The 25,197-nt window shown below is 44.3% G+C and overlaps 1 protein-coding gene across 10 annotated transcripts in view; it reads right to left on the reverse strand.

The window, feature by feature from the left end:
- The window catches only part of COPS3 (COP9 signalosome subunit 3), a 35,406-nt gene extending 12,898 nt beyond the window's left edge, over window positions 1-22,508 (reverse strand). The window contains exons 1-9 of one of the 10 annotated variants that reach the window (XM_055386008.2): window positions 21,611-22,508; window positions 16,325-16,454; window positions 11,149-11,261; window positions 11,011-11,060; window positions 8,117-8,209; window positions 5,030-5,209; window positions 2,189-2,329; window positions 1,823-1,915; window positions 524-697 (exon numbers count right to left, since the gene is read on the reverse strand). In XM_055386008.2, coding sequence (XP_055241983.1) covers window positions 524-697; window positions 1,823-1,915; window positions 2,189-2,329; window positions 5,030-5,209; window positions 8,117-8,209; window positions 11,011-11,060; window positions 11,149-11,261; window positions 16,325-16,454; window positions 21,611-21,665 — 1,029 coding nt within the window. In that variant the 5' untranslated portion in view covers window positions 21,666-22,508. Of the gene's footprint in view, window positions 1-523; window positions 698-1,822; window positions 1,916-2,188; window positions 2,330-5,029; window positions 5,210-8,116; window positions 8,210-11,010; window positions 11,061-11,148; window positions 11,262-16,324; window positions 16,474-21,610 lie in introns of those variants that run through there. The other 9 variants (XM_055386009.2, XM_055386013.2, XM_055386010.2 and 6 more) reach the window with 9 other exon arrangements.
- Between the last annotated feature and the right edge of the window lie 2,689 nt (window positions 22,509-25,197).

Consider the following 25,197-nt stretch of genomic DNA (forward strand, 5'->3'; position numbering starts at 1 on the left):
TTGTCCCAGCTGCTTGGGAGGCTGAGGTGGGCAGATCACTTGAGCTCAGGAGGCAGAGGGTGCAATGAGCTGAAATCACGTCACTGCACTCCAGCCTGGGCAACAGAGCAAGGCACTGTGTCAAGAGAAAAAAAAAAAAAAAAAGATGTTCTAATAGAGATCAGCACAGACAGAACAGACAGGTTGCAAGGCTGGTGACAGTACACTGAGGTGTGCATCATTAGCATCCCTCATCTGCCCTGCTGGAGCTGCTGACCTCTCTGAGGCTGCCTTTCACTGTCTCCCAATGTAGCCTTGTCTCCTACCTTTCTTCCTCTTCACCTGCTCCAAATACCCTGCTCTAGCCCTGAAAAGACCAAAGGTATAAATCAAATTCTTTCTAAGAAGCCAATCACAAGAGAGTTCTCTCTCAGCACAGAAGTCCTGCCCTGTACCTGCTTCCTCAGCTCTGAAAAGGGAGAGAAAGGGAAACATGGCCCCCAGGGGGTCAGGAGCTGCCCTGTGAAGGTGGCGCTTTCCTCACCTTTGTTAGCCTCTGAATATTCTTCTTATAAAGAGATGACAAGCATTGCTTCACCAGCCCCATGTTGTTATCGCGAGTGAAGGTTTCACTGTGCTTATTCACCAGGTTTCGGAGTTCTGAGGGGTTGTTGGTTGAATACACTTGTGCTAACTCGTGGTATGCATTGCTAAGAGGCTAAAGATGCAAAGGAGGGAAAAAATTCAGATTAAAACTTCAGAAGAGGCCAGGCGTGGGGACTCACGCCTGTAATCTCAACACTTTGGGAGGCCGAGGCGGACAAATCACCTGAGGTCAGGGGTTAAACACCAGCCTGACCAACATGAAGAAACCCCGTCTCTACTAAAAATACAAAATTAACCGAGCGTGATAGCACATGCCTGTAATCCCAGCTACTTGGGAGGCTGAGGCAAGAGAATCGCTTGAACCCAGGAGGTGGAGGTTGCAGTGAGCCAAGATCATGCCACTGCACTCCAGCCTGGGCAACAAAGCAAAACTCCGTCTCAAAAAAAAAAACAAACAAACAAACAAACAAACAAACTTCAGAAGACTCAAATGTGTATAGGAAGCAAAAACACACTTACATACTATTTTTTAAGCAAGTATATCCCATATTGTCAGGTAACTACACACTGTTACCCTACAAATTATAATTTACCCAAAGCAAATGACTGGTTTTTAAGACCAGGGATAGAAAGTCACTATGGAGTAATTCATTTTCCACAAAATTTTGTACTACAGACCAAGTAATAACACAGCAGGTGAAAACCCACTGAATTTAGTGAAGGCACACATCTTCATCAGTGCTTCTGTTTTTCTACTGATAAATCATATAGAGAAGAAAGGAGTCAAAACATTCATCATTCCCAACTCTCCCTCTCTCTTTCTCACACCTCACCAGATGCAATAGGACAATCTGCTACTTCTGCTAGCAAGAAGGAAGACAGGGCCGGGCATGGTGACTCACGCCTGTAATCCCAGCACTTTGGGAGGCCGAGGCGGGTGGATCACGAGGTCAGGAGATCGAGACAATCCTGGCTAACACGGTGAAACCACATCTCCACTAAAAATACAAAAAATTAGCTGGGCATGGTGGCACACGCCTGTAGTCCCAGCTACTTGGGAGGCTAAGGCAGGAGAATCGCTTGAACCCGGGAGGCAGAGGTTGCAGTGAGCTGAGATCACGCCACTGCACTCCAGCCTTGGTGACAAGAGCGAAACTCCATCTCTAAATAAATAAATAAATAAATAAAATAAAAAATATAACAAAACAAAATAAAGGCCAGGCTCAGTGGCACACACCTGTAATCCCAGCACTCTGGGAGGCAGACGCAGAAGGACTGCTTGAGGCCAGGAGTTCAACACCAACCTGGCCAACATAGCGAGACTCTGTCTCTAGGGGAAAAAAAAAAAATCAACTGTTATAGGAGCTTAAACATCTATAGCTGTAAGTATCTAGAGCACAGGTTTGAAAACGGGTTCCTGAGAAATATTCCATCCCAATCAGGTAATGAGAATGTGTAGCAGACATTCAATAAATGTCTGCTCACCTGAAGCTGTTAGGAGAGCTAAATCAGTATAAAACGAAGTTACAGAACTGTATCATTGCAATTTCTTTATATACTTAACATGCTCACGTAAGAAATCAGTTTTATGTAAAAAACTTACCTTAATGAATCTACCCACAATTTGAGATGTATATTTTGGTAGCTGTTGTACTTTGCCAAGTAATATCAAAGACACTAAAATATACTTTTTATATGATTCCAACATGATATGACTGACCGCCATGGCAGGAGTAGTTATAGCCTAGGCAAGAGAAGAATGCTTGCTGTAAAGAGAACATACCACAGTAGCAAACAGCAATCAACCACATGTATCACATTAATTATAAGTCAATAATACTTTTTAAATGTCCCATTATTTTTATAACAGCCTTATTGAGATAGAATTCATTTTATTTTTATTTATGCATTTTTTAGAGACAGGGTCTCACTCTGTCATCTAGGCTGAAGCGCAGTGATGCAATTATGGCTCACTATACCCTCAAACTCCTTGGGTTCAAGCAATCTTCCTGCCTCAGCCTCCTGAGTACCTGGGACTATAGGCGTAGGCCACCATGCTTGACTAATTTTAAAATTTTTTGTAGAGGCCAGGCGCGGTGGCTTACGCCTGTAATCCCAGCACTTTGAGAGGCCGAGGTGGGTGGATCACGAGGTCAGGGGATTGAGACCAACCTGGCTAACACAGTGAAACCCCATCTCTACTAAAAATACAAAAAAATTAGCCGGGCGTGGTGGTGGGCGCCTGTAGTCCCAGCTACTTGGGAGGCTGGGGCAGGAGAAGGGTGTGAACCCAGGAGGCGGAGCTTGCAGTGAGCTGAGATCGCGCCACTGCACTCCAGCCTGGGCGACAAAGTGAGACTCCGTCTCAAAAAAAAAAATTTTTTTTGTAGAGATGGAGTCTCACTGTGTTGCTCAGGCTGACTCACTATGTTGCTCACCATGTTGTTCAGTCTTGTACTCCTGAGCTCAAGCAATCCTCCCACTTCAGCATCCCAAAGTGCTGGGATTACTGGCATGAGCCACCACGCCTGGCCACTTTCTTGTCTTTTTATTTTTGAGGACGAGTCTCTGTTACCCAGGCTGGAGTGCAGTGGCGCAATCCTGGCTCACTGCAACCTCCATCTCCTGGTTCAAGAGATTCTCCTGGCCGGGCGCGGTGGCTCACGCCTGTAATCCCAGCAATTTGGGAGGCCGAGGCGGGCGGATCACGAGATCAGGAGATCAAGACCATCCTGGCTAACATGGTGAAACCCCATCTCTACTAAAAATACAAAAAATTAGCCGGGTGTGGTGGCAGGCACCTGTAGTCCCAGCTAGTCACGAGGCTGAGGCAGGAGAATGGCGTGAACCCGGGAGGCGGAGCTTGCAGTGAGCCGAGATCGTGCCACTGCACTCCAGCCTAGGCGACAGAGCAAGACTCCATTTCAAAAAAAAAAAAAAAAAGAGATTCTCCTGCCTCAGTCTCCCGAGTAGCTGGGATTACAGGCGCCTGCTGCCAGGCCCAGCTAATTTTTGCATTTTCAGTAGACATTTTCACCATGTTGGGCAGGCTGGTCTTGAATTCCTGACCTCAGGCGATTTGCCTGCCTCGGCCTCCCAGTGTGCTGGGATTACAGGTGTGAGCCACCTCACCCAGCCTCTTGCCTTTTCTTTTCTTTTTTTTTTTTTTGAGATGGAGTTTTGCTCTTGTTACCCAAGCTGGAGTGCAATGGCACGATCTCGGCTCACTGCAACCTCCGCCTCTTGGGTTCAAGCAATTCTCCTGCTTCAGCCTCCTGAATAGCTAGGATTACAGGCATGCACCACCATGCCCAGCTAAATTTTGTATTTTTAGTAGAGATGGGGTTTCTCCACGCTGGTCAGGCTGGTCTCGAACTCCTGACCTCAGGTGATCCGCCGGCCTCGGCCTCCCAAAGTGCTGGGATTACAGGCGTGAGCCACCGCACTCGGACGCCTCTTACCTTTTTAACACCCACTCATCCTGATATTTCAAGATCAAGTTTGCTCATGAGTTACTATATTTGGCTACAGCAATGATAATGCATCCAGTGGCTATGAAGTGCATTTTTATAATTTTCCGAATGCGTAGTCTTAAAGAGAAGCCACCTTGAAGATTTAACCTGGCTAGACACGTGCTTTAATGACACCATCTCTGCCTACTGGCACCTTATGGTGGCCCTCCTCAGGTCCCCTCAACAGGGCACATCAACCACTCATTGTGGTATGGTTCAGAGCCACGGATGTGTGTACATGTGTGCATGTGTATTATGTATTAGAATTCCAACTAAACCGAGCTCTCTGAAGGTTTTAAATATCCTTTATTACTTAATACATGCTATGAACTAAATAGGAACTTACGAACATCTAACTAATTTACCTTAAGTAAAGTGGTTTATTAATCAATATTGTGTATCTCTTTTTCAGAGTCTGAGTAAACCTCCAGAATATTCTATCAAATTGTGTATACTATGTTTCATTACACAGACACAGAAAGGGTGGGAGGGACTTTTACTGTGTACTCCTTTCTACCCTTTAAATTTTGAATCAAGAGAATGTTTCACTGATTAAATAAAACTTAACAAAATACCACACATGGTTTTAGAATAAGACACAACCAAGATCACTCAGTTCAATCTCTTCCTTATATGCAAAGGAAGCTATAAAGGTCAAGAGATGTCATAACTTATTCCAAATCAGATAAGGTACAAGTGCAAGCCTAGATTAGAACCCCCAAACAAGTGCTCTTCTATGCACTGGCACTGCTCCTGAACTTAGGGATCAGGTTACCACTATTTACATGATCACAGAGAAGTAGTCTCTGAAAGGACCAACACCTGAAACGGAGGCCCTGGGATCAGACCATTCTAGCCACAAACCTATGGGAGCACTTTTTTGATCACACAAGTTCAGAACAACCTCAGCTAATTTTTAGAGAGACGATTACCTGTTCATAAAAGTAGAGAGCTCTTTCAAAGTTCTTCAGCCCAGTATAGATCATCCCTCCATAATAATAGTAACATAAAAAGTGCTTTGCATCATAGGCTCCATTCTCTTTACAGATATCCATCATATCCACGTCAAGATATGGAAGGGCAGGCTTAAAGCATTTTGCTAGCAAACAAAGCTGTGAACAAATTGATATTAAATCATCACTTTAATTTTACTTAGGCAGGTATTAGCAGAAGGAGAAAATTCATTGATTCCAGAAATTTCCAAATAATGTAATTGTGTTTTACATTTTATTGACTAAAATTATCTAAATGTCAACACATTTCATGTATCTGCTATCTGAAATGCTTAGGACCACAAGTGTTTCAAATTTTGGAATATTTGCAGAATACATACCAGATAAGCATCCCTAATCTGAAAACCTGAAATCCAATTGCTCCAATGAGCACTTTGAGTGCCAAGTTGACATTCTAAAGATTTCAGATTTTGGAGCATTTTGGGTTTCAAATTTTCGGATTGGGTTTCAAATTTTCAGATTAGGAATAGTCAACCTGTGCTCCATTTTCTTAGCCATTCAGAAGAAAATAGCATTACTTTTTTTTTTTTTTTGAAATGGAGTCTCACTCTGTCACACAGGCTGGAGTGCAGTGGCGTGATCTCAGCTCACTGCAACCTCCACCTCCCGGGTTTAAGTGATTCTCCTGCATTAGCCTCCCGAGTAGCTGGGATTACAGGCGTGCACCACCACACCCAGCTAATTTTTGTATTTTTAGTAGAGACAGCGTTTCACCACATTAGCCAGGCTGGTCTCGAACTTCTGACCTCAAGTGATCCGTCCACCTTGGCCTCCAAATGTGCTAGGATTACAGGCATGAGCCACTTCACTTGGGGGAGCATTTCTTTATAAAAAGCTAAACAGCTATAAGGCCAAGCATGCTATAGATGATTGAGAATAGAGAACTCTACAGACAAGACTCACTTATCTCTTAACCTATCCCTACCCATCCGATAAGAGGGAAAAAGAGTGTGTCCTCTTTCTTTACTGAACTAGTGGAATAGAAAGAGACCAGCATGGTGTGATACAAGTAGAAGTGGTTCCTTTAATTAATCCTTTAGGTAAATATAGGGAATTGTGCAACTCAAGAAAGCAAGCCCTTAGAACAGTTATCTAGCTAATGGAGACGCAGTGTAGACATGCGTACAAACTCACTGAGCTATACACTTTAGTATTTTACTGTCTGTATGTTGTACCTCAATCACAATTTTTTTAAAACATTAAAAAGCACATCTTCATATGAAACTAGAACATGTGTTTGAAATAATCCACATACCATGTTATTCTTGAAGGAAACAATGTAATTATCCCATGCAGACTTCTAAAACCATCGCATACTCATATTATAGAATACTCCGTACCTGTAGAGTACCGCTACAGAATCATCTCCAAGATATGTTAAATACAAAAAGCAAGCTACATAAGAGTATGCATAGATAATTAAAATTTGTGTAAAAAATGAGAAAATATATATTCGTATTTGCTTTTATGTCCATAAAAAGTCTTTGGAAGGATACACAAGAAATAACTAACATAGTTTCCTTTGTAGAGAAGAAATAGATGGCTAGCAAACAGAATGGGAAGGAGACTTCATTATATACCTGCCCTTTTGCCTTCTGGACTTTGAACATCGCAAAATAAGATAAATAAATGAGGCCAGGCATGGTGGTTCACACCTGTAATCCCAGCACTTTGGGAGGCTGAGGTGGGCGGATCACTTGAAGTCAGGAGTTCAAGACCAGCCTGACCAAAATGGTGAAACCCCATCTCTACTAAAAATACAAAAATTAGCCGGGTGTAGTGGTGCACGTCCACAATCCCAGCTACTCAGGAGGCTGAGGAAGGAGAATTGCTTGAACCTGGGAGGCGGAGCTTGCAGTGAGCCTAGATCATGCCACTGCACTCCAGCCTGGGCAACAGAGCAAGACTCCATCTCAAAAAATAAAAAAAAAAAAAGATAAATGAATAACATTTTAAGGTGTAAGAAGTTAGCTATGTTAAGTCTCAGGTTCCACAGTTTTTTTTTAGTAGAGATGGGGTTTCTCCATGTTGGTCAGGCTGGTCTGGAACTCCGGACCTCAGGTGATCCACCCGCCTCAGCCTCCCAAAGTGTTGGGATTACAGGCGTGAACCACTGCACCTGGCAGGCTCCACAATTTAAAAAAAATGATTCAGGATTTTAAAAAAATTTACAGGCTGGGCACGGTGGCTCACGCCTGTAATCCCAGCACTTTGGGAGGCCGAGGCGAGCGGATCACGACATCAGGAGATTGAGACCATTCTGGCTAACACAGTAAAACCCCGTGTCTACTAAAAATACAAAAAAATTAGCCAGGCGTGATAGCGGGCACCTGTAGTCCCAGCTACTCGGGAGGCTGAGGCGGGAGAATGGCGTGAACCCGGGAGGCGGAGCTTGCAGTGAGCTGAGATCGCGCCAGCCTGGGCAACAGAGCGAGACTCCGTCTCAAAAAAAAAAAAAAAAAAAAAAAGTTACAACTAGGGCCAGGTGTGGTGGCTCAAACCTGTAATCCCAGCACTTTGGGAGGCTGAGGTGGGTGGATCATGAGGTCAGGAGTTCAACGCCAGCCTAGCCAACACGGTGAAACCCTGTTCTACTAAAAATACAAAAATTAGCTAGGCTTGGTGGTGGGTGCTTGTAGTCTCAGCTACGCGAGAGGCTGAGGCAGGAGAATTGCTTGAACCCGGGAGGCAGAGGTTGCAGTGAGCTGAGATTGTGCCACTGCACTCCAGCATGGGCGACAAAGCGAGACTGTCTCAAAAAAAAAAAAAAAAAGAGTTACAACTATTAATTACCCTATCTGTTCGACAAGCTTACTAGTTGAGCCCCATCCTACAGTTTGCATCCAGCACCCGCCTGAATGTAATAGATGTACCTACATATTCCAACTTCTATAACACATCACAATATCCGCCAACTTGCCTGCGTTTATCAAACCCAATGTTGAGCAAGCCCATAAACAACCTACACCTCTGACTTGGTGTGAATCACACACTTTGGTTGTTTACCTGGCAGAGATCAGCATGTATTGAGGTCAGCTGGTTTGTATTCATCTGCATCTTGTCTATGGCTTGCTTAAGGATGCCAATTCCTCGCAGGGGCTGTCAGAAATGACATCTCTTTCAGATAAGTTCTCAAAGATGGCAGCACATTGGATCTTATGTTGTCACTTATAAATAAAAAATAACACTAATTGATAGGTTCCTTTAAATAGCAATATGAGGTTTCCATACTCTTTCAGGAAATTTCTGTCCCATTTAAGTCAGAAAACTTTTCTTAAGCTGTTTCTTGGAATTTTTAGATAACTCAGCACCATTTTTTAAATCATAAAAAGCTTTTATTTTTACAATGAAGATCAATAATCAAAAACAGTATTACTTTCTCAACAGTTTATTATATTAACATCTAAACAAATGAAAACTTTCCAAATCACTTATTATACAAGAGACAACAGCCTATGCTTAGGAAAATTACTTGTGGCTAAGGGTGTTGGCATTTTCCCATAGGGCAGTCTACCCCTTACCTGGTAGTAAATTACTACCAAAACTAACACCATAGATTTCAAAAGGACTGTTTCCTGCCCTGATTATAAATAACAAGACCAAGTGTCAAGTAAGGCATAATCAGTTTTTGGCAGACTAAAATATAGTCTCTTCCAAAATTGCCGGGCACGGTGGCTCACACCTGTAATCCCAGCATTTTGGGAGGCCAAGATGGGTGGATCACGAGGTCAGGAGATCAAGACCATCCTGGCCAACATGGCAAAACCCCATGTCTACTAAAAATACAAAAATTAGCCGGGCATGGTGGCATGCGCCTGTGGTCCCAGCTACTCAGGAGGCTGAGGCAGGAGAATCGCTTGAACCCGGGAGGCGGAGGTTGCAGTGAGCTGAGATCGCGCCACTGCACTCCAGCCTGGGCAACAGAGCAAGACCCCGTCTCAAAAAAAAAAAAAAAATATATATATATATATATATATATATATATATATATATGTGTGAAGAGACTAAAAATAGCTCAATAACTTACAGCTTTTTCAAAAACTCATGATTTTTCTTAACCATCTCTTTCAAACATGGTTACTTAGTACTACAAAATAACAACTGGTTCTATTTTCAGCCTCTTTCAAACCACTAATCTTAAATTTACTTTCAAATTAAAAAGAAACACCTGGCTGGGTGGAGTGGCTCACACCTGTAATCTCAGCCCTTTGGGAGGCTGAAGCAGGCGGATCACCAGAGGTCAGGAGTTCTAGAGGCTAGCCTGGCCAACACGGCAAAACCTCACCTCTACTAAAAATACAAAAATCACTGGGAGGCCGAGGCAGGCGGATCGCCTGTGGTCAGGAGTTTGACACCAGCCTGGCAAACATGGTGAAACCCTGTCTCTACTAAAAATACAAAAATTAGCCGGGCATGGTGTCAGGCACCTGTAATCCCAGCTACTTGGGAGGCTGAGGCAGAAGAACTGCTTGAATCCAGGAGGCGGAGGTTGCAGTGAGCCGAGATCGCGCCACTGCACTTCAGCCTGGGTGACAGAGCGAGACTCTATTTCAAAAAACAAAACAAAACAAAAATCAGCTGGGAAAGGTGACATGCGCCTGTAGTCCCAGCTACTCAGGAGGCTGAGGCACAAGAATCGCCTGAAGCCGGAAGGTGGAGGTTGCAGTGAGCTGAGATCACACCACTGCACTCCAGCCTAGGCAACAGAATGAGACTCCATTTCAAAAAAATAAATAACTAAATAAATTTTTTAAAAATCCACATTATAAATTGTGTCAGTATTATAAAAGATAAAGAATGAAATAACTGTTCAGATTAAGGGACACTAAAGAAACAAAGCAGTCTAATGCAATCCATGGTCCACGGTTTTCTTTTGCTATATAATATATAGTACACTGTCCAAACAGCTAATGTCCTTTTATAGCAAAAGACAGTCCTTTTCACTGGTGGAAAATCTAAATGGGGTCTGTCAATTTGTTGATGCATTATATTAACGTTCATTTCTAGGCCGGGCGTGGTGGCTCACGCCTGTAATCCTGGCACTTTGGGAGGCCAAGGCGGGAGGATTGCCTGAGCTCAGGAGTTCAAGACCAGCCTGGCAACATGGTGAAACCCCGTCTCTACTAAAATACAAAAAACTAGCTGGGTGTGGCAGCATGCACCTGTAGTCCCCAGCTACTCAGGAGGCTGAGGCAGGAGAACTGCTTGAACCTGGGAGGTGGAGGTTGCAGTGACCAGAGATGGCGCCACTGCACTCCAGCCTAGGCATCAGAGCGAGACTCTGTCTCCAAAAAAAAAAAAAAAAAAAAAACAGTAAGAGTTCATTTCTGGATGCTGACCATTACACTGTACTATGTAAGAGAATGTCCTAATTTTTAGGCTTTACCCACTGAAGTATTTAGGGATAAAGAACAGCAATAGCATATGTGCAACTTACTCTACAATGGCACAGAATAAAAGAGGAAGAGAAAAAAAAAAGAATAAGTGTGGTAAAATGTTAACATTTGGAAAATCTAGGTAAAATGTATGAGAATTTTTTATATTATTTTTGAAGCTTTTTGTAAGGCTAAAATAATGTCCTAATTAAAAGTTAAAAGAAAAAATGTAACAGACAAAACCCAGCATATTACAACATAAAGGGTACTGGCTTGGTAATTCCAACTACTTGGTAGTTCCAGCAGCAGCCTCCCTGAGGTGCCAAACCACCCCGTGCCCCCACCTCATTCAGGGGACGTGGGGACTGCCTGAGCTTACAGCAATGGCTGTGAGTGCTCTCAAGTGACCACAGATATCTAGGTGGTGGATGTTCAGTACTAACTGGAATCTTGATAAAGTAATTCATTGTGTAAGCTAGTTACATATTATAACAAAACCAGGAATACTTGAATAGTATTTCTTACCTGTTTTCTTTCCACAAGTGCATTTGTTAGCTGATGGCAAAGCCCAGCAACTAGATACAATAACAAAATATTCAAAATATAAATATAACCACAAGGGCAAAATATTTTCAATGGAGAATAAAATGTTATTTAGCTTACAAGTGTCTGTTGCATATCGAATGTGCTCCCCATTACAAGTACTGATGAAGAGCTGAACCTGTGAGAATAGCGTTTCGAAGTCAGGAACACTGGGCATAGAAAACTTCACAAACCTAGAATAAGGAGAAAAGAATCAAATTACCCTGATAGTTCATGGGATAAAATACAGAAACAACGTATGCAAGAAATCCATCCTGCCTCCAATACTCTGTAAAATTAAATGAGCAACAGTATTTTTTAGAATTAAGAACTAGGCCAGGACAGTGGCTCATGCCTGTAATCCAAGCACTTTGGGAGGCTGAGGCAGGAGGACTGCTTAAGGCCAGGAGTTTGAGACCAGTCTGAGCAACATGGTGAGACCCTGTCTCTACTACAAAAAATAAATTAGCCAGGCGTGGGGGTACATGCCTGTAGTTGCAGATACTTGGGAGGCTGAGGCTGGAGGATCACTTGTGCCTAGAAGGTTGAGGCTGCAGTGAGCTATGATCATGCCACTGCACTCCAGCCTGGGTGACAGAGCAAGATCCAGTCTCAAAAAACAAATAAATAAGAACTAGAATCCATGAGATTTTCCTGACCTGGTTATTTTGCACAATCACTATACAGAACGGACACAAATAAGGGTTAAGAAAAATATGTTTAGGCCTGGCGCAGTGGCTCACGCCTGTAATCCCAGCACCTTGGGAGGCCAAGGCAGGAGGATCACCTAAGGTCGGGAGTTCGAGACCAGCCTGATCAACATGGAAAAACCTCGTCTCTACTACAAATACAAAAAAATTAGCCGGGCGTGGTGGTGCATGCATGCCTGTAACCCCAGCTACTCGGGAGGCTGAGGAACTGCTTGAACTCAGGAGGCGGAGGTTGCAGTGAGCTGAGATGGTGCCACTGCACTCCAGCCTGGGCAACGAGAGCGAGACTCTGTCTCAAAAAAAAAAAAAAAAAAAATTATATATATATATATATATATACACACACACACACACACACACACACATGTTTAATAATATATATTAAACAATAAACATGTATATATTAAACATATATATGTGTTTATATATATATATATATATATATATGTTTAATAAGGAACAACTTTCAAGATGAAAAATTCCACTAAATGAAGCCAAATAGGCTGGGCATGGTGGCTCAAGCCTGTAATCCCAGCACTACGGGAGGCCAAGGTGGGCAGATGGGCAGATCACAAGGTCAGGAGTTCGAGACCAGCCTAGCCAATATGGTGAAAACCCATGTCTGCTAAAAATACAAAAATTGGCCAGGAACGGTGGCTCACGCCTATAATCCCAGCACTTTGGGAGGCCAAGGCGGGTGGATCACCTGAGGTCAGGATTTCAAGACCAGCCTGACCAATCGGGTGAAACCCCATCTCTACAAAAAATACAAAAATTAGCCGGGTGTGGTGGCGGGTGCCTGTAATCCCACCTATTTGGGAGGCTGAGACAGGAGAATTGCTTGAACCCAGGAGGCAGAGTTTGCAGTGAGCTGAGATCGTGCCACTGCACTCCAGCCCGGGTGACAGAGTGAGACTCTTGTCTCAAAAAAAAAACTCCTTTATGTTTACACAAATCCTGAAAATTTGTTTTAAAAAATGGCCATCTCAATTGTGGGGACTATAGTTTGCATTTATCTGAATACTTTTATCCATGTAATCCATAAGAATGTCCACATTTTCTAAATTAAAAAGAAGTTCGGAAGAGTACTGCCACAGGGCATGGCAGAATACATTGAATGAAAATATCGGCTGGGCACAGTTGCTCATAATCCCAACACTTTGGGAGGCCAAGGTCGGAGGATCATTTGAGGCCAGGAGTTTGAGACCAGCCTAGGCAACATAATAAGGCCCTATCTCTGCAAAGAATAAAAAAATTAGCTGGGTGTAGTGGTACATGCCTATAGTCCTAGCTTCTCAAGATGCTGAGGTGGGAGGATTGCTTGAGCCCAGAAGTTCAAGGCTTCAGTAAGCTACAATTAAGCCACTGCACTCCAGCCTACATGACAAAGTGAGACCTTTTCTCAAAAAAATAAAAAGTATCAAAGATCCAAAGCAACATTGCTTAGAATTCCCTTCAAACAAATTTAAGCTATTTAAGACCAAATTAAATAGACCTTATTTTAATTGGGGTTCCTTGTAACTGTGTACTTGACAGTAGAATTCTTTTTCTCTTGATGTTATAGTATTATAAATTGGGATATTGTGGTTGTCATGACAATTTGAAATGACATAAATAAACTGAGAAGAAATTGACTTAAAGTGAGAGTCTGGCTTCACTTACGCTGGGATTCCTGAGACAAAGGTATGTGTCCGGAGCAGAGTTTAGAGAAGAAGCTTTGTCAGAATGGAAGGATCTAGAGTTATGCTCTGCAGTATGGTGGCCACTAGCCATATGCAGCTATTTAAATTAAAATTAAAGATTCAGGTGCACTTGCCATGTTTCAAGTACTCAGTAGCCACATGTGGTCACATGTCCTTGTCTTAGCACAGGTTTGTAACATTTCCACCACTGCAGATAGTTCTATTGGACAGTGCTGGTAAGGATTTCTACTGTCTGTATTTTCTTATTTATATGAAAGAGCAGATGCTGGGCACAGTGGCTCACACCTGTAATCCTAGCACTTTGGGAGGCTCTGTTTGAGACCAGCCTGGGAAACATAGCAAGACCCCATCTCTACAGAAAAAAAAAAGTGGCCAGGTATGGTGGCTTATGCCTGTAATCCCAGGACTTTGGGAGGCTGAGATGGGCAGATTGCTTGAGCTCAGGAGTTCAAGACCAGCCTGGGAAACGTGGTGAAACCCTGTCTTTACAAAAAAACACAAAAATTAGGCGGGCGTGGTGGTGTCCACCTGTGGTCCTGGCTACTCAGGAGGCTGAGGTTGGAAGATCACTTGAGTCCATGAGAGTGAAGCTGCAGTGAGCTGTGCTCATGCCACTGCACTCCTGACTGGGTGACAGAACAAGACCTTGTCCCCCCAAAAGAAAAAAAGTTAGCCGAGTGTGGTGGCACATGCCTGTGGTCCCCACTACCCAGGAGGCTGAAGTGGGAGGACTGCTTGAGCCTGGGAGGTCAAGGCTACAGTGAGCTATGCTTGCACCACTGCACTTCAGCCTGAGTGACATCAAGACCCTATCTCAAAAAAGAACAGAGAGCATGCATGTTTTATACACACATAAACTCACATAAACATGTATATCAGGTGAGTAATGGACATGAAAGCATTTTGAAGCTATAAGGTGTTTACCGTTGTATATGTTAGATAAGGTATGGAAAGAACCCTGAGCTTCTGGCTGAGGACCCTGGTTTTGAATCTACATATTCTTCCAATTTTGAGTTGTGGGGCCCTGAGCTTCATATTTTTATTTATAAACTGGCAGTCGCAATGCCTCACTGACCTATTGTGAACTCCAAATGAAATTGTTTCTGACATGTCTTGATAATTACAAAGTGTAAATACAGATGTATGGTGACATTGGTAAGTCAAATAATACAGTATAGATGGAAGCAGATAAACCAAAAGATGTAGTAGAAATTATGATTAGATAATATCCATTTAGCTTTTTTTTTTTTTTTTTTTTGAGACAGAGTCTCACACTCTGTCACCCAGACTGGAGTGCAGTGGCGTTGTCTCAGCTCACTGCAACCTCCGCCTCCCAGGTTCAAGCCATTCTCCTGCCTCAGCCTCCCGAGTAGCTGTGACTACAGGTGCATGCCACCACACCTGGCTAATTTTTGTATTTTTAGTAGAGACAGGGTCTCACTGTGTTGGCCAGGCTGGTCTTGAACTCCTGAACTCGTGATCCACCCGCCTTGGCCTCCCAAAGTGCCGGGATTACAGATGTGAGCCACTGTGTCTGGCCTAATTTTTCTTGAAATTACATTTCAATAGTTTTTTTTTTTTTTTTAAAGAATTTGGAATTTACTTACAACCAATGCCTTAATAGTGCTAAGTTTACATGATTTCTCCCATAAAACCTATCACCAGTGCCTCCTTGGAGTGTTTCTCATGGCAGTCTGAGTTACTTGGGAAGGATCACCTGAGTCCTCCCTCTTCTCACCACTCCACTCCTCTTGTCCTGCCCATCAGTTGTTCTGTCAGTGTTATTCTCAGATAGACCACACAGCTGGTGGCAGCATCTTTAACTTAAGCTGCTGCCCACCTCCAGCCAGCCCATAGCTCTCACTCTTGGTCCCCCTTAGTATGTTCTCAAAGCAGGAAAAGCAACAACTGATTTTTTTTTTTGAGAGAGTCTCCCTCTGTCGCCCAGGCTGGAGTGCAGTGGTGCAATCTTGGCTCACTGCAACCTCTGCCTTCCAGGCTCAAGCAATTCTCATGCCTCAGCCACCTGAGTAGCTGGGACTACAGGCATGCGCCACCACACCCAGCTAATTTTTTTATTAGTAGAGACAGGGTTTCACCGGTTGGCCAGGCAGGTCTGGAGCTCCTGGCCCCAAGTGATCCACCTGCCTCTACCTCCCAAAATGTTGGGATTAGAGGCGGGAGCCACTGTGCCCAGCTGCAACAACTGATTTTATTTTTTTGAGGCAGTCTCGCTCTGTCGCCCAGGCTGGAGTACAGTGGCGCGATCTCGGCTCACTGCAACCTCTTTATGCCCGGATACATAAAGGAGTTTTTAAAAATGATAAAATTGAACAAAATATAACAAGCAATTATTAGCTGGAATCAATAAACTGTAACTGCTATAACTTTAGTTTTGCAAAAGAGCTCAATGTTATTTACAATGGTTTACTTTCTACACCAAAAAATAAATAAATAAATAAAAATAAAGCCAGGGCTGGGCATGGTGGCTCACGCCTGTAATCCTAGCACTTTGGGAGGCCAAGGTGGGTGGATCATGAGGTCAGGAGATCGAGATCATCCTGGCTAACATGGTGAAACCGTCTCTACTAAAAATACAAAAATTAGCTGGGGCGGGTGGCAAGTGCCTGTAGTCCCAGCTACTCAAGAGGCTGAGGCAAGAGAATGGCGTGAACCCGGGAGGCGGAGCTTGCAGTGTGCCAAGATTGTGCCACTGCACTCCAGCCTGGGCGACAGAGCGAAACTCCATCTCAAAAAATATAAATAAATAAATAAAAATAAAGCCAGAAAGTGCAGAGTGTTCCGTTTTAACAAGCACAAAACTATAAAAGAAGATGCCCTTACAAAACAGCAAGGACGCCCAAGGAGTGTTCTTGAACATCCAGAGCCCCGAGCACAGTGTCCAGATGGGATAAGTTCTTCGCAAGGAGTTCCCCACTCTTGTTGATCAGTTCACAAAGCTGTGTCATTTGCCCTGGAAAACAGGAACAACACTATTGCATTTCAGCTACAGCACTAACCAAACTGATGGAACTCTAAGCACAACTTTGTACTTCAGAGCCTGAAGTTCCCAAAAATGATTCTTAATCTCCTTCACTTCAGATGAGGATCCAGAAGGACCAGAGGAGTGAAACAACCTGTCCGTGGTCTCAAAACGAATTAGAGATTACACTGGACCTCCCACTTCTCTCTGACCCTGAATGTTTCACCTTTTTCTCTATTCTGTTTTCTAGTCTCCCAAGCCAGAAATGCACGTTACTATTAACAGCTCTCTGCATCCAAATGATTTAGTTTTACTTCCAAAGTCTCTCAGCTCCATTTCTTTCTCTCTCCCCTCTCTGCCCTAATTCAGATCCTCATCATTTTTTGTCTGGACTACATCTTTTTTTTTTTTTTTTTTTAAGATGGAGTTTCACTGTGTCGCCCAGGCTGGAGTGCAGTGGCGCAATCTCGGTCCACTACAACCTCCGCCCTCCAAGTTCAAGCAATTCCCCTGCCTCAGCCTCCCAAGTAGCTGGGATTACAGGCGCCTGCCACCGCACCTGGCTAATTTTTTTGTATTTTTAGTAGAGACGGGGGTTTCACCTTCTTGGCCAGGCTGGTCTTGAACTCCTGACCTCATGATCCACCGCGCCCAGCCTACATCATAAATCTTCTAAATGGTCTGCCTACTGTGATCTTTCTCTCCTCCAACCCGCACTCCATATTAGTACTGTCTGTTCTATAAACTGCATTCAATCAAGTTATTCCAATGACTTTAAGAAGTGCAAACGCCTCAGCCTGAACTAAGGCCCTTCAATAACTGGTCCCTGCTACCTTTCCAGCCTTATCTCCTGCTACTTCCCCTCACACACCTACTCTTCGATCACAGCAAGCTCAGAAAATCAACATTCTATCTTCTCTCCTCTTTATGCTTCTACACATGCTGTTCTCTGTCCTTCTCCCCCACATCCTTTGCTACCTGACTGAGCCTCATCCAGCATTCAGCAATCAACTTGTGGCGTCTCTAGACCCTCATCTCAGCTCCCTTCCCCATGGCTAAGCTGGGTATCTGCCCTCTCTGCCTCGCATAGGACTGTAGTGGTTAGGTAATTCAGTAAACTCAGGTGGAGGGATTGTCCCTTTCTCCAGCTCTAGAATACATCACCTACTTAGCAGTTCATCAAGCAGCTACTTGTTGAATTAATCTCCTAATTGATCTATTTTCCCCCTATACTGCAATACTATGTTTGTTTTGTTTTGTTTTTTGAGACAGGGTCTCATTCTGTCGCCCAGGCTGCAGTGCAGTGGTGTGATCACAGCTCAACGCAGCCTCCATCTCCTGGGCTCAAGCAATCCTCCCACCTTAGCCTCCCGAGTAGCTGGAACTACAGGTGTACGTCACCATGCCCATCTTATTTTTTAAGTTTTTTGCAGAGACAGGGGTCTTGCTATGTTGCCCAGTTTGGTCTCTAACTCCTGGGCTGAAGCAATCCTCCCACTTTGGCCTCCCAAAGTGCTGGGATTAGAGGCATGAGCCACCACACTCAGCCTGCAATGCTACATTTTAACAACTAAGGTACAGAATCTATTAATAATTAGGCCTCAGCTGGGTGCTGTGGCTCACACCTGTAATCCCAGCACTTTGGGAGGATAAGGTGGGCAGATCTCTTGAGGTCAGGAGTTCAAGACCAGGCTGGCCAACATGGTGAAACCCTGTCTCCACTAAAAATACAAAAATTAGCTGGGTGTGGTGGCACACAACTGTAATCCCAGCTACTCGGGAGGCTGAGGTGGGAGAATCCTTTAACCTGGGACGATCCTTGAACCCAGGAGATGGAGGCTGCAATGAGCTGAGATTGCGCCACTGTACTCCAGCCTGGGCAACAGAGCAAGACTCTGTTTCGGGGGAAAAAAAAATCAGGCCTGAATTGGTACCTTTAAGTAGACCCATCAATTTTGACAATTACTGTCATGACAGATACCACGGTCACACTCTAGCTGTCTTTCTGTTAACAGTGAGGATATATTTAAGTCCATGGGCATTAACCTCAAGTTTCCAACTTCTCTATTTCTACAGAGAAATATTCTAAATGCATAATCTTTTCCTTACTAAAAGAATACAACATAGTATAATGCTTAAAATACAAGTGACTACAGCTAGGTACTTTTGATAATTTAACACTTTTCAATCTGATACATTTTACTGAAAGCAAAGGAAATGTATCATTATTATACATGCATTACAAAACAAGAATAAAACAGCTGTGATCTTATTAGGTGTCACCTCTTGAGATCACACAGATTTAACTGGGAAATACCAACTCATCATCATTGTATTACAGATCTCACTGGTAGGTATGAAGTAACTTCTAGTTGAATAATTTGCCTTTGTAAACCATTACTCTAAATATATTAACAATAATTTGTAACACCCAGAAATAAGCATTGCAATCCATTAGTTCTCTACTAGTTAACAATCAGTGCCAAGTTGAGACTGAAATAAAAGCTGGGTCACTATGAAATCACCAGATAATTAATTAGTGCAGGGCCAAGGGCAGAGTAAAAAAAAAAAAAAAAAAAGTTTAAGTGTCACAGAGTGCATTTGAAATCAGTGTAACCAGAGATGTGGCCAATAAAATTCTTTTTTTTTTTTTTTTTTTTGAGACGGAGTCTTGCTCTGTCACCCAGACTGGAGGGCAGTGGCGCGATCTTGGCTCACTGCAAGCTCCACCTCCCAGGTTCATGCCATTCTCCTGCCTCAGCCTCCCGAGTAGCTGGGACTACAGGCGCCCACCACCACGCCCGGCTAATTTTTTTGTATTTTTAGTAGAGACAGGGTTTCACCGTGTTAGCCAGGACGGTCTTCATCTCCTGACCTCATGATCCACCCGCCTCGGCCTCCCAAAGTGCTGGGATTACAGGCATGAGGGCCAATAAAATTCTAATTAGAAAAAGCTGAATATTATAATATTCTCTTGAGGTTTACATTAGAAAATTCTGGAGAGCAGAGAAAACAGAAACTCAAAGATTTCCTTTTTTGAGTTTTACTTTTTTTATTTTATTTTTTTGAAACAGAGTTTCGCTCTTGTTGCCCAGGCTGGAGTGCAATGGCACGATCTCAGCTCACCGCAACCTCCACCTCCCAGGTTCAAGCGATTCTCCTGCCTCAGCCTCCCGAGTAGCTGAGATTACAGGCGCCCGCCACCATGCCTGGCTAATTTTGCATTTTTAGTAGAGACAGGGTTTCGCCATGTTGGCCAGGCTGGTCTCGAAGTCCTGACCTCAGATGATCCGCCCGCCTCGGCCTCCCAAAGTGCTGGAATTACAGGAGTGAGCCACTGCGCCTGGCCTGAAACTCAAAGATTTCCTATCCAGTGAGTGTGAGGCACAGTAGCCGACAGCAATGAAAGTTACCATATTTATCTCTGTCTAGCAGACTGCTCCTATAGCATCCTATAACCTGAAGACCACAACAGCCCTAGTTCTGTTTTGTAATTAAGAAAATTGGCCCAGGGAAATTAAGTGGCTCACGCAAGAAGTGACCGCGACAGGATTTCAACCTGAAGCTTCTAACTACACTACACCCCAGGAAGGAGAACACTAAGTATTTGTCGAATAAATTAACAAACCAGTGGTTCCTTTATTCATAGAAAAGGCAAGCCTGTGCCTTCCCTGTGAACCTAATTTCTATTAATAAAAAGGAAAAAGAGGAAGAATTCTTATTAAGTGCAGCTCCATATCAGATCATTTGTCTTACACCAGTGAGGTAAAAGCACCCCTCCATTTTTACAACGGAGATGCAAAAGACTCAGAGATTAAAGGTGATTTGTCCAAGGTCAAGCAGCTCCTAGAACTTTGCAATTAATGACGGTAACAATAATTTGCAGCTATATTTATTGCACCCCTTATGACAGGCACTGTTCCAACTGCTTTTACATGGTTTCTCTCATTGAATCTTCACAACTCTATATAAACTAGGGACTTATTTTGCAGATGAAGAAACTGAAGCACGGGATAGTTAAAAGGGCCTTCACAGCCAGCATCTAATCCTTCGAATTTCAGGTCCAGAATTCGGTACATTCATATGCAACGAATGAACCAAACAACCTGGAAAGTGAGAGTAAAATCATCACAATTCTACCCCTAGAAATGGAGTCCTGGCCGGGCGCAGTGGCTCACGCCTGTAATCCTAGCACTTTGGGAGGCCGAGGTGGGCGGATCACTTCAGGTAAGGAGTTCAAAACCAGCTTGGCCAACATGGTAAAAACCCCATCTCTATTAAAAATACGAAAAAATTAGCCGCGTGGGCTGGCCGCGGTGGCTCATGCCTGTAATCCCAGCACTTTGGGAGGCCGAGGACAGTGGATCACCTGAGGTCAAGGTTCGAGACCAGCCAGGCCAACATGGTGAAACCCTGTCTCTACTAAAAATACAAAAATTAGCCGGGCAGGCGCCTGTAATCCCAGCTACTAGGGAGGCTGAGACAGGAGAATCGCTTGAACCTCGGAGGCGAAGGTTGAGGTGAGCCGAGATCGCGCCACTGCACTCCAGCCTCGGCTAAAAAAAAAAAAAGAAGAAATGGAGTCCTACGAGCGAGAGCTTCCGCAGCATTCTGTAGGACCAAAATAGGCGCACAGGTTCCCGAGCGTGCGCCGCCTGGCAGCGGAGGAGCTGGCAGAGGCGAGCCACAGAGCCAAGACACCCAGAACGGACTCGCCTCCCGCCCGCTCCCGGCGGCCTAGTCAGCAAGCGGCGGATCGGCGGCAAAGATGACATGGCGGTGCGCCAATCACCGAAGGCAAGAGAGACAGAAGGAACCAATAGTCGCCCGAGATGGCTCCTGGCGGAAGTCACGCCCCCAAACTGTCAAGCAAAGCGCCCGGTGGAAGGGGCCCAGGCCGGGGGGAGGGGGCTCCCGGCGGCCCGAGGGAGGGGAGGCCGGCCGGCGAGGACAGCGGAGCGCGAGGGGGCTGCCTACACTCGGCCGCGCTCGATCCTGCCCTGATCTAAACGCCGCAACCCCAAGCCCGGCCCCGGAGAAGAGTCTCAGGACTAAAAGGGCTGTTCCAGCCGTCCGTGCTGGCGCCTGGGGATCCAGGCCCGTTCCCGGTACCCGCCCATGCCCAGCCCGGCGGCCTAGGGCGTTACCTTGAGCTGAGAGCTGTCGGACACTGTTCACGAACTGCTCCAGGGCAGACGCCATGTTTTCCCCCGGGCGGCCCGAGCGGCGAAGGCAGCACGCGCGGGAAAAGGCTGCCGGTCTGGGAGGAGGGGCCGCGGCGATCCACCTGAGGTCCTCGCGAGCGGCGACGTCACTTCCGCTGGTTCAAGCACCGCGAGAGTATACCTAGCTGCCAACCCGTTACTGTTTCCATGGAAACAGCCTGAATTCGCCATTGCCGGAAATTAGTGTTCCATAGTCCCCTGCTTCTTTATTCACTGCACTTCTGAAATCCCTCCGCAGGTTACATGGGGATAGTGGGCAAAAGAAGGAACGAAACTCATAATTAAGCAAGTATTTTCTGGTTCTGGATTTTCCTAGAGAGGCCTTGCGGTTTTCCACCTGGACAGATACTTCAGTGAAGCACAACTTCGTTGCCACGTCTCCCGTGAGGTTTTCCCCATGATATTAGACTCTGGAGCCAAGCAGCCTGGGTTCAACTGCCTTTTCTACCACTTAGTAGCTGTGTGACGTTGAGCGAGTCACTTGACCGTCGTGTGCATTGTTTTCCCCATTTGTAAAATCTTAGTGTCCTTAACCACGTAAAACACTTAGGACAGTGCATATAGCACGTAGGGAGAACTATAGTTATTCATTCAAGGTGTACGTTGAATGAATCGATCCCTTCCCTGCAAAAAATAAATAAATAAGTAACACCACACACAAAAAGAAAGTGAATTGATTTTTCCCATCTGGGATTGATGTCTCCCTCCTCCGCTTGTCGCCTAAAGCACTTTGTTCTTCTCATGTTGCACTTCTACTCTGTTACAGAAATGTGTCTCTATAGTCCATGTGATATCTGTAAACCAAAAATAAAAGTCTAAGCCCCCCAACTGACTGGTGGACCCTATCCGAAGCCAAGGACATTCCAATTTATCCTGAAAAACTAGTTCAGACCATGATGGGAAGTGGTAGTCAGACATGCCTCACAAACATCAACACAGAGACCTTAAGACTGGTAGACTCAAGACTGATAAGAAATATTTACAATCTATTCTGTCTGAATAGCAGGCTACCTGGAAGCCTCATCTGCATGATAAACCTTGGTCTCCACAACCCCTTATAATCATAACCCAGATATTTCTTTCTATTTACTTCCAGGTCTTTAGATAATAACTCTTTCAACCAATTACCAATCAAAAAATCTTTAAGTCTACCTATAAGGTAGAAGCCCCCCAACTGCCCCAAGTTAGCCCGTCTTTCTGAACCTAACCAACGTACATCTTACATGTATTGATTGATGACTCATGTCTCCCTAAAATGTATAAAACCAAACCGTACCCGACCACCTTGGGCACATGTCCTGAGGAGCTCCTGAGGCCGTGTTATCATCGCATCCTTCACCTTGGCAATATAAACTTTCTCCATTGAGACTGGTCTCAGATACTTTTGGTTTACGGATCCATTGCTTCTAACTGGCATGGAGTTCCTTAAGGTCAAGCATTTCTCTTACTAACCTTGGTTCCCCTTTAGGGCCCAGCATAGGATTTGCTGCATAGTAGGGACTGAGAAAATAAACATGCATTTTAAAATTTTATCCAACATATGTTTACTGACACAATGTGTTGTACCAGGCACTAGAAATACAGTGGTAGTAAAAACAGTCTTGGGGCCTGGTGCAGTCTCTCACGCTTGTAATCCAGCACTTTGGGAGACTGAAGCAAGTGGATCACTTGAGGTCAGGAGTTGGACACCAGCCTGGCCAACATGGTGAAAAGCCATCTCTACTAAAAATACTACAAAAATTAGCTGGGCTTGGTGATGGGTACCTGTAGTCCCAACTACTCGGGAGGCTGAGATGGGAGAATCTCTTGAACCCGGGAAGTGGAGGTTGCAGTGAGCCGAGATGGCACCACTGCACTCCAGCCTGGGTGACAGAGCAAGAATCTGACTCAAACAAAACAAAACAAAACAGTTTCGGTCCTTCTCTCCTGCAGACAACACATGAAGACCCTAGATAAAAGGAGTTAGTGGTCTGAAGGAATGGAACGTGGTTCTATAAAATCATGTCACAGAGGAGATTGACCTGGCTTGGGAGAAACAGGGAAGGCTTTCTTGAGGAAATGGCATAAACTGAGCAACGAAGAAAGAGGAAGAGTTAATAAGATAAGGGGGAAGAAATATTTCTGAGTGAGAAGACAGTATGGTGCTAAGACCCTGCATGTGAAAGGAGCATGCTAGTTGAGAATGAAGAACTGAAAGAATGTCCTTGTGGTTGGAGGGGAGTAGTTTGTAAGGTGGACAGGGGCCAGGTCATGTAAGCTGTGTTAAAGGTACTGGACTTTTTCCTGAGAAGATTGGGAGGACTGGAGAGTTTTATGCAAGCAGGTGGCAGGATCAAATTTGCGTTTTAGGACCGGGCGTGGTGGCTCACGCCTGTAATCCCAGCACTTTGAGAGGCTGAGGTGGGTGGATCACGAGGTCAGGAGTTCAAGAGCAGCCTGGCCAGAAAGATGAAATCCTGTCTCTACTAAAAATACAAAAAAATAGCCGGGTGTGGTGGCGCGTGCTTGTAATCCCAGCTACTCAGGAGCTGAGGCAGGAGAATCGCTTGAACCAGGGAGGTGGAGGTTGCAGTGAGCTGAGATCAGGCCACTGCACTCCAGACTGGACAATAAAAAGAGACTCAACTTCAAAAAACAAAACAACAACAACAAAAATTGCATTTTAAAAAGATTTGTCTGGCTTCACATGGATAACTTGGGAGACAGGAAGCTATTGCAATAGTCAACATAAAATAGAATAGTAGTAATTATACTTTAAATAATTATGCCTTGAATGCTAATAGTTTTACTTTTACCAGGAGTTCGAGACCAGCCTAGACAACACAGCGTGACTTTGTCTCTACAAAAAAAATTTTAAAAACTAGCTGGTTGTGGTGGTGCATGCCTGTTGTCTCAGCTACTCTGGAGGCAGAGGTGGGAGGACCACTTAAGCCCAGGAATTTAAGGCTGCAATGAGCTATGATCTCGCCACTGCACCCCAGCCTGGGTGACAGAGTAAGACCCTGTTTCTTTCAAATAAATAATAATAATAATAGTTCTTTCGAAAGTGTAGATAAATTCACCAGGATAAATTGGTGAACTTGAGACATGTTTAGATGAATGACTGTAGCACTTGTACTCTAAGATGGAAATGCTCCTGAATGTTCTATGGAAGCAATTGGTCCTTAATCTTTGATCATTTGCAACACACAAGACAGACATTTTGACTTATGGGACACATTTCCATGGATATACATGGATTTTGGTGAAAGCCAAAAATGTTGAAGATAAGTAAAGCACTACAATAATTCAAAGTAGCCACAGCTACTAATAATACTTTGATTGTTTATTTATTATTGCCTATTTAGGTTGTGGCAGCTGCTCTCAAACTGTGACTCCACCAATCAGCAGCGTCAGCGTCATTTGGGATCTTCTTGGAAATGCACATTCTTGGACCCCACTGTAGACTTCCTATATCAAGAGCTCTGAAACTGGGCACGGACCCTCATGCCTATATAAAAATTAGCCAG

Source organism: Gorilla gorilla, chromosome 4 (assembly GCF_029281585.2).
Source record: "Gorilla gorilla gorilla isolate KB3781 chromosome 4, NHGRI_mGorGor1-v2.1_pri, whole genome shotgun sequence".
NCBI lineage: Eukaryota > Metazoa > Chordata > Mammalia > Primates > Hominidae > Gorilla > Gorilla gorilla.